General features: G+C 41.8%; 1 protein-coding gene across 1 annotated transcript in view; it reads right to left on the bottom strand.

Annotated features, from left to right (window-relative positions):
- Window positions 1–334: 334 nt before the first annotated feature.
- The window catches only part of WNT3 (Wnt family member 3), a 78,205-nt gene continuing 67,576 nt past the window's right edge, over window positions 335–10,963 (bottom strand). The window contains exons 3-5 of the mRNA XM_063138469.1: window positions 10,629–10,894; window positions 5,583–6,069; window positions 335–408 (exon numbers count right to left, since the gene is read on the bottom strand). Of these exons, the coding sequence (XP_062994539.1) occupies window positions 5,590–6,069; window positions 10,629–10,894 (746 nt within the window). The 3' untranslated portion in view covers window positions 335–408; window positions 5,583–5,589. The remainder of the gene's footprint in view (window positions 409–5,582; window positions 6,070–10,628; window positions 10,895–10,963) is intronic.

The raw sequence follows: 10,963 nt of genomic DNA, 5'->3' as shown, positions 1-10,963 counted from the left end.
CTTATTTATCTGCATTTTGCACATAAGTAACTGCAGTGAACAGCTACAGCAATCCTATATCAGTGCTGTCACACAGCCTTGCTCTTTTCTTAGGGTTTTAAATATACAGATATATTTTGATATGTGCAATAACAACAAAATTTGGGAAGACCACCTTAGAAAATAGGTGGCCCAAAAACTGCAGCCACAGCTCAGTCTGTTCTGCAGGAAAGAAGAAAGGTGTCAGCAGAAGTGGTCCATCCATGTCTTGTTGATTTCCAGGTGGGTTCTTCCTTCACCATTGCCTGGCTTGGCAGGGGGCAGGGAATGGTCTGTGTTTCTTCTCCATGTATCACAGGCTGCAGCGGTGGCGCTTTCTTGTAATTTTTCACTTCCATTTTATACTCCAGTTGTACCAAGGACCTCTTTCTAGGAAGAGGAAACAAGTAAAGAAACACAGAATGCAATTGCAGCCAATGCTTTTTGTTACATTCTGAGTTTTCTAGTGCCTTTTTTTGTCTTAGCTGTACTTTGCAGGTTTCCTTAATTTGTTTTGTTTTTTTAATTTAAAAGCTACCATGAGGTGGGGTAGGGATGGGAATAAGGAAGGAGGGAGGTTAACCAATTCACCTTGCACATTTTCCCCAAACAAAATTGCTCCAAAGTTAGACAACTTCAGGGAGTCTATTTCCATCAGGGAAACAGCTCACTAGGGAATTCTTAGGTCTCAGCTCCTCAGTCTCAATCTGCTTCTCACCCTTATTCCCATGCTTGCTTTTACTATTATTTTTAAATTCAGGAGATCTAATCATAGCTTTCTCACTGCCTTGCCTGGTGAGAGTGCCATTTCACATTTTATACAAAAGCAAAGCCAGGTGTGCCACCAGGTATATGCTAATTGGGGCTGCAGGCAAGCATAGTTCCTTGATGAATGTACCTGCATGATTCCATGTTTATAAATATTTGCTTGTTTATTTATTTAGTAGTTTTATATCCCACTTTTTGGCGAGAGTCCTCAATGTAGCTTACAATATTTATAAAATCCAACAGTTACAACAAGAATCACATGGTCAAAAAACCAAAACCGAACGACACAACCAGCTCTGGTTGAGAAGAAGCCAGCGCCTGGTGTTCCTTCCCACAGGGCAGTGGACATCCACTGGTCTGGGGAGGGGTGGAGAGTCCAATGGCCGCAGACCCAGAGGGTCCTTTTGTGTGCTCCCGAGTGCCTCCTTCCATGCTCCTCCTTCCTTCTTACAGAGCAGTTGGTGTCAGTTGGCCCTATGGGAGGTGGGGGCAGTCTAGTGTGTCTTTTTCTCATTGACACTTTATATATTACAATGCAATCTGTAAAATGGCCTTGATGAAAGAGTTTTCCTGTTAAATGAATCATCTGTATTTCAAAATACTTAGATGTCTGTGTTGGTAATACTTTTATTAGGACCAACGAAATATGGCCGGGTGGGGGGGGGGACCCTCTTCAGGCTGTATGTATAACTTGACACTTTTTAAATGAAAGTCTCCAGTCCTCAGTAAGTGAAGTAATGAAATAAATAGCTCAAAGTCATTCTAAGACTTGAGACCTCCTTACAGAGATAGGATCCAGGTGCATGGTTTAGTTACAACTGCCATGCAGTGCAGCACCCTAATTCCTTGCCACCTACTCTCATTGCTGGATTAACCATTGGGCTAAGGAGACTGGAGTCCCCGAGAAGTTCCTAGCCCTTATAGAACCCAAGATATGATACAAAATGTTCAGGGACTATTTTGTTCAATTGTTTTGTGAGAAATGTGCCAGCTACCACTTCAAGGCATTTAATGAATTATTTAATGAATTATTAACCATTTGTGAGCAGTATTTGCCATAGAGATAAGTGCAGAGAGACCATTGTCTTGATTTATTATTGAACCCATTTTTATTTATTCTGAACCCTTTTGGCGGGGGGAGGGGGGTCTACCCTCCTGGAGCAGTAAGCATTGCCCACAGAAAACAACTGAGAAATCCAGAATTTTCAGAAGCATATTTGGCCCCCAAACAGAAGTTATGCTCTTTCAAGCTCCTGTCTACCCTGCCCATCCAAGTAACGTTCTCTATTATGTCCATATTGTGTGGGATGGGAGAGGCTCGGTGACTGAGCATACAGGTCCCATCAGCCCTGCAGCATATTTCATTGTTATGTCCATACTGCTGGGAGGGAGAAAGTAACATATGACACCTCTTGCAATGTGGTCCAATGTTGTGGCCTGTGCAAGTTGCTGGGTGTTTTTAGGGAAATGCAGTTTGGGATGGGGGCTGTAAAAACACTGTTTACATAGCAACTGGGAGGGAGGGAAAGGTAGAGAGAGAGAGAGAGAGAGAGAGAGAGAGAGAGAGAGAGAGAGAGAGAGAGAGAGAGAGAGGTCTAGGCTGCATTTCTATGCACACTGACCTGAGAGTAAGTCTTATTTTTTCCTAATTAAACATGCAAAGGATTATGCTGTAAGGCTGCAATCAAATACAGACTTACCTGGAAATAAATTCCATTGAACTCAGTGATACTTACTTCTAAGTAGAAATATATAGGATTATGCTGTTTACAAAGTTTCTCCGTGTTGATCATGCAGAAGGTGGAGGCATATGGGTGGGGCAAGTGAGACACAAATTTTGATTTATTTTTTTTAGTTTGAGTTATGAGTTAGGGGCAGTCTCTAGGATTTAGTTCCCTCCCCAGGGTCTCTATGAGATAAATTTTCATGTGATACTGGATGCATCTATTCTTTAGTGCAGATGCATATACACATGATGGTGGCACAATGCAATGCAAAGCTAGCCATTTTACATGTTAGGTTTATACAGTCTAAGACTATTTTTCCCTAGAATCATAGAATAGCAGAGTTGGAAGGGGCCTACAAGGCCATCGAGTCCAACCCCCAAATCCGTAGGTGGTGGGATATTAGGATGCTGGATGAGGTCCTGATTCCACTCAAAAGCCTGAAGATGAGCCCTTAACAAAACTGGGTTCAGAGCAGATTTTGTTGGAGGGAGGTTCTCATCTTGACATTGTTTCTGTGGGAACAACAACCATCTTATATCTCCTACATCACAGTGTTGTTTTGGGGATATACAACTGACAAACAAACGCTTCCAAGCTCGCCCTGACATCATCAGTGAGAGAGAGTGTAGTTCCCAGTTTGGCAAAAGCTTCTAATAGCTCATCACGTACAGAATTGAATGTCTTCCACCACTTTAGAATCATGGAATCATAGAATAGCAGAGTTAGAAGGGGCCTACAAGGCCATCGAGTCCAACCCCCTGCTCAATGCAGGAATCCACCCTAAAGCATTCCTGACAGATGGTTGTCCAGCTGCCTCTTGAATGCCTCTAGTGTGGGAGAGCCCACAACCTCTCTAGGTAACTGATTCCACTGTCGCACTGCTCTAACAGTCAGGACGTTTTTCCTGATGTCCAGCCGGAATCTGGCTTCCTTTAACTTGAGCCCGTTATTCCGTGTCCTGCACTCTGGGAGGATCGAGAAGAGATCCTGGCCCTCCTCTGTGTGACAACCTTTTATATCTTTCTTTGTTGCTTTATTTTATATTCTGCCTTTCCTCTAGGACAGGGATGTGGAGCCTCCAGCCAGGTGTTCTGAGTGGAGCCCCCTAGAGGATGGGAGTGACGTTCAGAGATAAAATCATCAGAGATAACGGTTAGAGATAACAGCTAGCCCTGGGAGTCCAAAGTAGCCCTGAGGTGCAAAGCCCTCAGCTAGCACTGGGCAAATTGGCTGCCCCTCCCAACGCTACTTGGGTCCCCAGCTTGGGGCGGTGCATATTCATGAAAGGGATCCACTGGAGAAAGGGAGTTGACCTGCGGCAGCTGCTTGGCTTTGCGCCGGGCCATTGAAGCCAGCAACTTGGTTGGTGCTAGTAGGAGCAGCTGCAAGCTGAGTCCCTTTCTTTGTGTTGAGAGAAGCAAAATGGATGGAAGAGGGGCAGGATGATGGCATGCTTCTATTTTGTTTTTCTGTTTCCTGTACGATGTAAAAGGGGAAGTGAAAATAGGAGTTTGTGTTTGTATTTCAGTTCTCTACCATAGACAAGGTGTCAGAGTCTTTTGCTTCCAGGAAAGCACAAAATATGATTTCCAATAAGATATGTAGTTAAAAACACACACCCTGTTTTCGCATTGTTGTACATAAAGTAGTGTGTGTGTGTGTGTGTGTGTGTGTGTGTGTGTGTGTGTGTGTATACATACCCACAGACACAAATGTCATCTGTGAGTTCAACGTTGGGGGCACAGCAGGGGATCCACTGCAGCCTGTTAGCCCCAGAGCCCACCATGACCTGGCCCTGCCTGCTCTACATCCTACAGTCATCTTGGCCCTGAACAGTCTGATCATAAAGGGTGTGCACATCTGGGCTGAGATTTCCTAAACAATTTCATTGACTAATCAGGATAAGCAAAGACCCTCTTTGCATAACCCACACTGTTCTGCTGAATGAGAGCTGCATGCAGGAGCTCAGTCCTGTCCTAGTTATTTTATTATTATTATTATTATTATTATTATTATTATTATTATTATTATTATTTTATATGGCACCATCAATGTACATGGTGCTGTACAGAGTAAAACAGTAAAACAGTAAATAGCAAGACCCTGCCGCTTAGGCAGCTCCCTTTCAGCGACTTCACAGACACCTCGTTTATTGTGCTGCTCTTAAGGGCCAGCCTCCCACCTCTTGCCCTCGGTGTGCCTAGGGCACTATCCTCCATTCTTCATGGATTCTGTTAATCACCGTTATGTTGATGGTGACTTAAACTAGAGTTTCAGCTTTGGAAATATGAAACTTTTTCAAACTCAGGTTTCTCTGTTCTGTTCAATAAATATCCCAAGAAAGCCCACATGCAGTAATTTGCACCTCCTAATGAGCAGCAAGATGTTCTAGCTAGCTGATTCTAAAAGTTTTGGGAGGGAGTTGCTCTTTTCTTGTCTCAAGAATGGAATTTCCAGAATTCACTGCTCTGTGTAAACCCATGCAAGGTCCCATTAAATAACAATGAGCATTTATACAATGTGTTTTATGTTTTCAAAACATTCCACATATGTGAATGATCACAACAATTCTTGCAAGTATCTGATAAGCTAGGCAAGTTTTATCTGCATACATTCCTGCCTCCATTTGGTGCCCATTGATAGTAAGGCAATAGTAGCTTACTTAAGGTCATCTAGGGAAGGAGTGGGCAGAAGTAGGTAGATTGAGATCTACTGGTAGATCTTTGGATGCTTTGCAGTAGATCAGCAAGGGCTTTTGACTACCACTAGGTTAATACCAACTAAGTAAGTGTGTGTGTGTTTAATTTTTTTTAAAAAAAAAAGTCTGTTGTGTCTGGCCGCCTTTAATTGCTTATCTCAGCCTCAATGTTAAATATGTATTAATTGGTTGCCTTTGACCAGGTCTTTCTACACTTCTACTGGTCACTTCAGTTTGTATTAGAATCCTGATCTATACTAACTCAGATGGGAACCAAGGACATCCCATCTAAAGCTGTTTAAACACTATATTATACTAGGTGCTTTTTCAATACAGTTTTATTACAGGCTGTCCCTTCACCCCACACATACCTTTTCTTTATTTGCAGGTGTGCACATCATAAACTCGGATGCATTCCTGGCAGCTGACATAACAGCACCAGTGGAAGATGCAGTGGCACTTCTCCTTTCTCTTCTCTGTCCTGGTGTTGTGGCCACGGCCACAGCAGAGCAAATCACATCCGTCAATCCCATGTGAAGTCACGTTGCACATTCTGTCCCTGGTTCCAAATGAGCCAGTCTCAGGGTTGGGCTCGCAGAAGTTGGGCGAGTTCTCATAATAGACCAAATCGTGCTCCGTCGGCGGCTTGAAAAGGGCATACTTGGCACGCAAAGTCTCCACCCACCCACGGGATTCCCGGTGCTTCTCCACCACCATCTCTGAAGCACTGTCATACTTGTCCTTCAAGTAGTCACCAATGGCCCGGAAGTCCGGCTGGGCCCACCAGCATGTTTTAACCTCACAGCTGCCTGAGAGGCCATGACACTTGCATTTCAAGTGCATGTGGTCCAAGATAGTCTATACAGAACAAAACAAAAACATGAAAAATCAGCCTGGATAAGAGTGGAGAAGTACTGATGGATGACTGCAACAGAGTTAAGGAAAACAACATAAATGGCACTGGCAGTTACAACCTGATTACTATGTTGACAGATATGTGTACAAATACTTTTATTACATTAAAAGATTTTTTTAAAAAATCACAAGCATTTCAACAGTTTTGTCTTTGTCAGTGGTCTACGTAGACACAATGAAAAGATAAAGAAAAAATACAAAAGATATACTATTTGTATTTATTTTTTCCTCTATCTTTTCATTGTGTCTGTGTGTGTGTTTAATTTTTTTTTAAAAAAAAAGTCTGTTGTGTCTGGCCGCCTTTAATTGCTTATCTCAGCCTCAATGTTAAATATGTATTAATTGGTTGCCTTTGACCAGGTCTGGCAAAGATACATGTTGAAACACATTTGGCCTCCTTGTGATTTGCTTTTTTAAATTCTTTTAATGTAATAAATGTTTTTGTACACATATCTGTCGACATAGTAATCAGGTTGTAACTGCTGGTGCCATTTATGTTGTTTTCCATAACTGTTGGAGGCATTAGTGTCTTCTGTTAAGGGCAAGTGTGGTTTCTCGCTTGAAGCATTGACGGTGCCGTGACTGTAGCCTAGGGTCCCTGCTAGACAGACTCCATCGGGACTGTGTCATCCTCTTTGCAGCCTGCCCCTTTGGTGGGAAGAGAAATCATACCTGTTCTCCCCACTAGCACCGACACCTCTGTTTTAAAACAAGCAGGGCCAAACTCCTCAATTGGACTAATAAGGTTAAGAACTCAAGACTATCTTATCTCTGAATTATGTCATTTGGTACTTCTGACAGCCTGTCAGAAGCTTGGAAAAGTTATTACTTGCACTCAGTGCTGTGACTGAGATGGACACTTGAATACAGGTCTCTGAGATCCAATTTTATTCATTTGTGGCATTAATATAAATATAATTTGCAGTCTCTCACATTGAATGGGAAACATTTCCCTTCTATTACAAAACTGGAATTTTGTCTTGGTTTTGGTCAACTGCACTTTTGCTGAGTCTTCTGAAACTATGTGGTTTGTTGTCAAATTAAGAGAAGCTTTCCAGAAAGCGAGCTTGCTATATCAAAAATAGAACTTTCAAGGCAGCTCAAAATCAGAACTTGGCAAGTTCATTAACGTCCAGCCTTGTTAAGCATGAGCTGCTAAGATCTTGCAAACAGACAGCTCATATGCCAATGAGATAAATATGAGATTTCTACATTGGAGTTTACATTTAAAATAATATTTTTATTGATTTCACAGGGGAAAAAGCACATTGCCACATATCACACAGAGAAACAATATATGAGTTTGTAAAAATCTGTAGGTTAAACTTTAAAGAAGCATGGGAAATAGAAGCATATAATCTTGGCTTAATCATCCCTATTATTTGCAAAATTCTTTTCAAGCATTTCTTAGGTTTACATATAGCTATATTTTTTCCAGTTAACTGCTAAACTGATTTCTAGCAGCACATACACAATTCATAATAAATTCAAAGTCAGAAGATTTAACTTTCTCTTTCACTGAAGAATTCAAAGATAAGTGCTGAAGCAGTGATGAATTATCACCTGCCAAGGATGCCATCAAACCTTCAGACAACAACAGTAAGTGGCTGGTGCAAAACTGAATGTACGGCAAAGGGTTGGTTTTATATATTTCTGCGATCTCAAGGGCTGTCAGGTATTATTGATACAATGTCACATAAAAGATTACTTTCAGATATCCACAAAACAATTTAGAAAGCACATTTAAAACAGTCCCATATTGAAATATTAAGGCTTTTATCCAATTTATTTTGGTATCTTTGGGCTTGTCTACACCAAGCAGGACATTCCACTATGAAAGCGTTATATCAAAGGCAGGAGCCACGCTACTGCTTTATAGTGGTGCTGAAGAGCACTGACAACTGCTGGGGCCCAAAACACATCTACACCAAGCAGTATATAGCACTACGTAAGTGGTATGAAAGCGGTACATGGGATGTGCCTTATGGGCCCCAACCGTTGTCAGCACACTTCAATCCCGCTATCGAGCAGTCGTGTGGCTCCTGCCTTTTATATCCTGCTTTCGTGCCGCTTTCATTGTGGAATATCCTGCTTGCTGCAGATGAGGCCTTTGAACACCCAGCTTCATATCCAATAATACAGAATATATATTTTTAATCAGACCTTAAGTATCAAATTGAATCAGTAAGATTTCAAAGTTTATTTTTGCCCTTATCTTGACAAATGATCTAATTACAGGTGTTCTTTTTGTAAATATTGGAAGAACAAGGGTCTTAAACCTGACATTTCCCCAATTATTTCTTCATAAGGAACATATCCTTCTGCCTGCTTATAAAATCAGCCTTTCCCCAACCTGGTGCTCTCTATCTGCATTGGCTAGAAATAATGAGAGTGGCAGTCAACACATGTAGAGGGCTCCAGGTTTGAGGAAGGGCCTCATAAATCTATCTAATGATTAGACACCTCCTGAAAAAAATCACCCCTCTCCAACTACATTGAGGCTTTAAAAGAGACTCCATTTTTATAAGCCTAATTACAACATGGGAGAATTTAGAGGGGTCACTTCTGAGGAGGGGGTGCTAACCGTCCCCAATACTGCAGCCTCCAAGGAGGGATGATGGAAGTGTGTTGTAAGTGTAGGTGAGAGGGTGAATGAGTTCTGAGAGCACATGTCAGCCGTGGGGTCGCCCAACTCACTGCTGGTATATGGACCACAAAATGCTTGCCACAAAATTCAGCTCTTGGACTGAAAAGGGTTCCCCACCCTTTAGCTAATCTAATATAGGCAATGCTATAAACAAGGACAGAAATGTTGGCAGTAGAAGATCCATCATATCAAACCAAGATTTCTTCATAGTGACTGTTGTTCCTGAATTTGTTTAATAACCTTAATATAATTTTCCAAAAAGTTTCTTGTTCAAGGAATTAAGGGCACAATCCTATGCAAGTTTGGACAGAAAAATGTCCTTCAACAACCAGCAATCCGCAGGCATTCATGCTGGTTGAGGAATACTGAAAATTGTAGAAGTGTTTTCTGTCTAAACATACATAGGATTGCACCCTAAAAGTATAATACCTAGATCTTCCAAGAAATTCATGTAGGCAAAAAATTTCACATTTCACCTGTCTGTTCAGGTCTCTGACTCTTTTTTATTTGATCATATTACCAGTTAATTAATTAAATATGTCAGTTTATGCAGAGAGTACTTTGGATCTTCCAATGCTATAACTTTATGATCATCAGACCAGCTTATTTTATAGACCTGATTTTTAAAGTCTTAACATGAATATTTTGGCAGCTGGCTATGGCCAGAACTTCTAGAGCCATTGTGAAAAGTAGTAGGGGCAAGATGCATCTTTGTCTACCTAAAAGAGCATCACTTTTTTCTTTGCAAGAGAGCTGTTTACCCAAATTTTTCAGTATGATGTCTTAAACACTGCAATGGACTTTTGCATCAAGGAAGAATGCTAGCACACTACTTTCTATTTTATTACCATGAATCATGTTTACCGGTCTCCTTGTGCTCTAGGTGAATTTACAACCCAAACTAAATCCTGATTTTAACTCATGAAGTAGCATACTATCTTATTTAGTCTGGTGGTCAGAATTGTTCAAACCTTAAGGTTATGATCCATACCTGTCCATACATTACTCCTCTTTCAACAAAGTTATATTAGTTAGAGTTTACAATGTACCGATACAATTGAGATAAAATTTACTGTTCTACTGTTCTACTTTAAAACATGGTAATATGTTTTAAGCTTGGTGTTTGGTGGTTTAGTTATTTGGGCTTTTTAAAACACTCATTTTGGAATATGATCGAATGTAACATTGTACCTACTCCCAAAACACCAGATAATAACTCTTTTGAAGGTGATTACATGCGTTAGGCAGGTGTCCCTGGGATTTTAGAACTCCAAACCTAATTTGCCTCTGCAATCACTTATCTACATTCTCTTTCTCCTTCACTAATCTATGTATATTGCCATTTTTATTTTTTATTTTTGGTAAGCACTACGAACAACCAGATGTCCTTGGGCAGTGGTTGCTAGGTACCTGCTATGTCCTGCTTCTGAGTACCCAGTTAGCTGGGGGGAAAGGTAATAACGGCCGGGGAAGGCAACAGCAAACCACCCCGCTATAAGGCCTGCCAAGAAAACGTCAGCGAAAGCTGGCATCCCTCCAAGAGTCAGTAATGACTCAGTGCTTGCACGAGAGGTTCCTTTCCTTTCCTTCCTTAGCCATGGTGACAGGGGGAGAGGGATTATTGAGTGACTGAGCTTGAGTGGAAGAAGCCAATGAGTGGAAGGGCATCTGTTTGCCCACTAAATGAGCCCATTGTGAGTCTTTTGGTCTGGGATAAGTGCATTGCTCAGATGTCTGGATTCTCGGTTCTTGCACTGGTGGCCTTTCCAGGAGGCCAGGAGTGCAGGGCGACAGCATGCAGCACTATCTTTATCTGATATTGGTTCAGAGGAGGATAAAGAGGGGCGCCACTCACTGTTCTTCCAGCTTCATTATTATGCCTGTTCATGGCTGAGCGGGCATCTGGGCGGTTTTCTCGGGCATCTGCAAACTCTCGCGAAACCAACACACCGAAGTCGGCATCCTCGCTGCAACCTCCCCATTTCCATCCTTCACCTGGTGGCCCTTTGTGGTGTGAGTCGCAGCCACAGATGGTGGAAGTGCCTTCTGCACAGGAGCGAGTGACAGCAAAGGCCACGCCGGCTGAGGCAATGGCGTGGACAAAGGCAGATTCTCGCGTAGCTGCAAATGAAGGTGTGGGTAGAAAAGCTCCATTTATTTTGTTAGTAGTGAAACAAATTTTCTCCCTTC

This window comes from Elgaria multicarinata, chromosome 11, assembly GCF_023053635.1.
Source record: "Elgaria multicarinata webbii isolate HBS135686 ecotype San Diego chromosome 11, rElgMul1.1.pri, whole genome shotgun sequence".
Taxonomy (NCBI): Eukaryota; Metazoa; Chordata; class Lepidosauria; order Squamata; family Anguidae; genus Elgaria; species Elgaria multicarinata.
The sequence above is the reverse complement of the archived record's forward strand: the minus strand, read 5'-3'. Positions and strand labels throughout refer to the sequence as shown.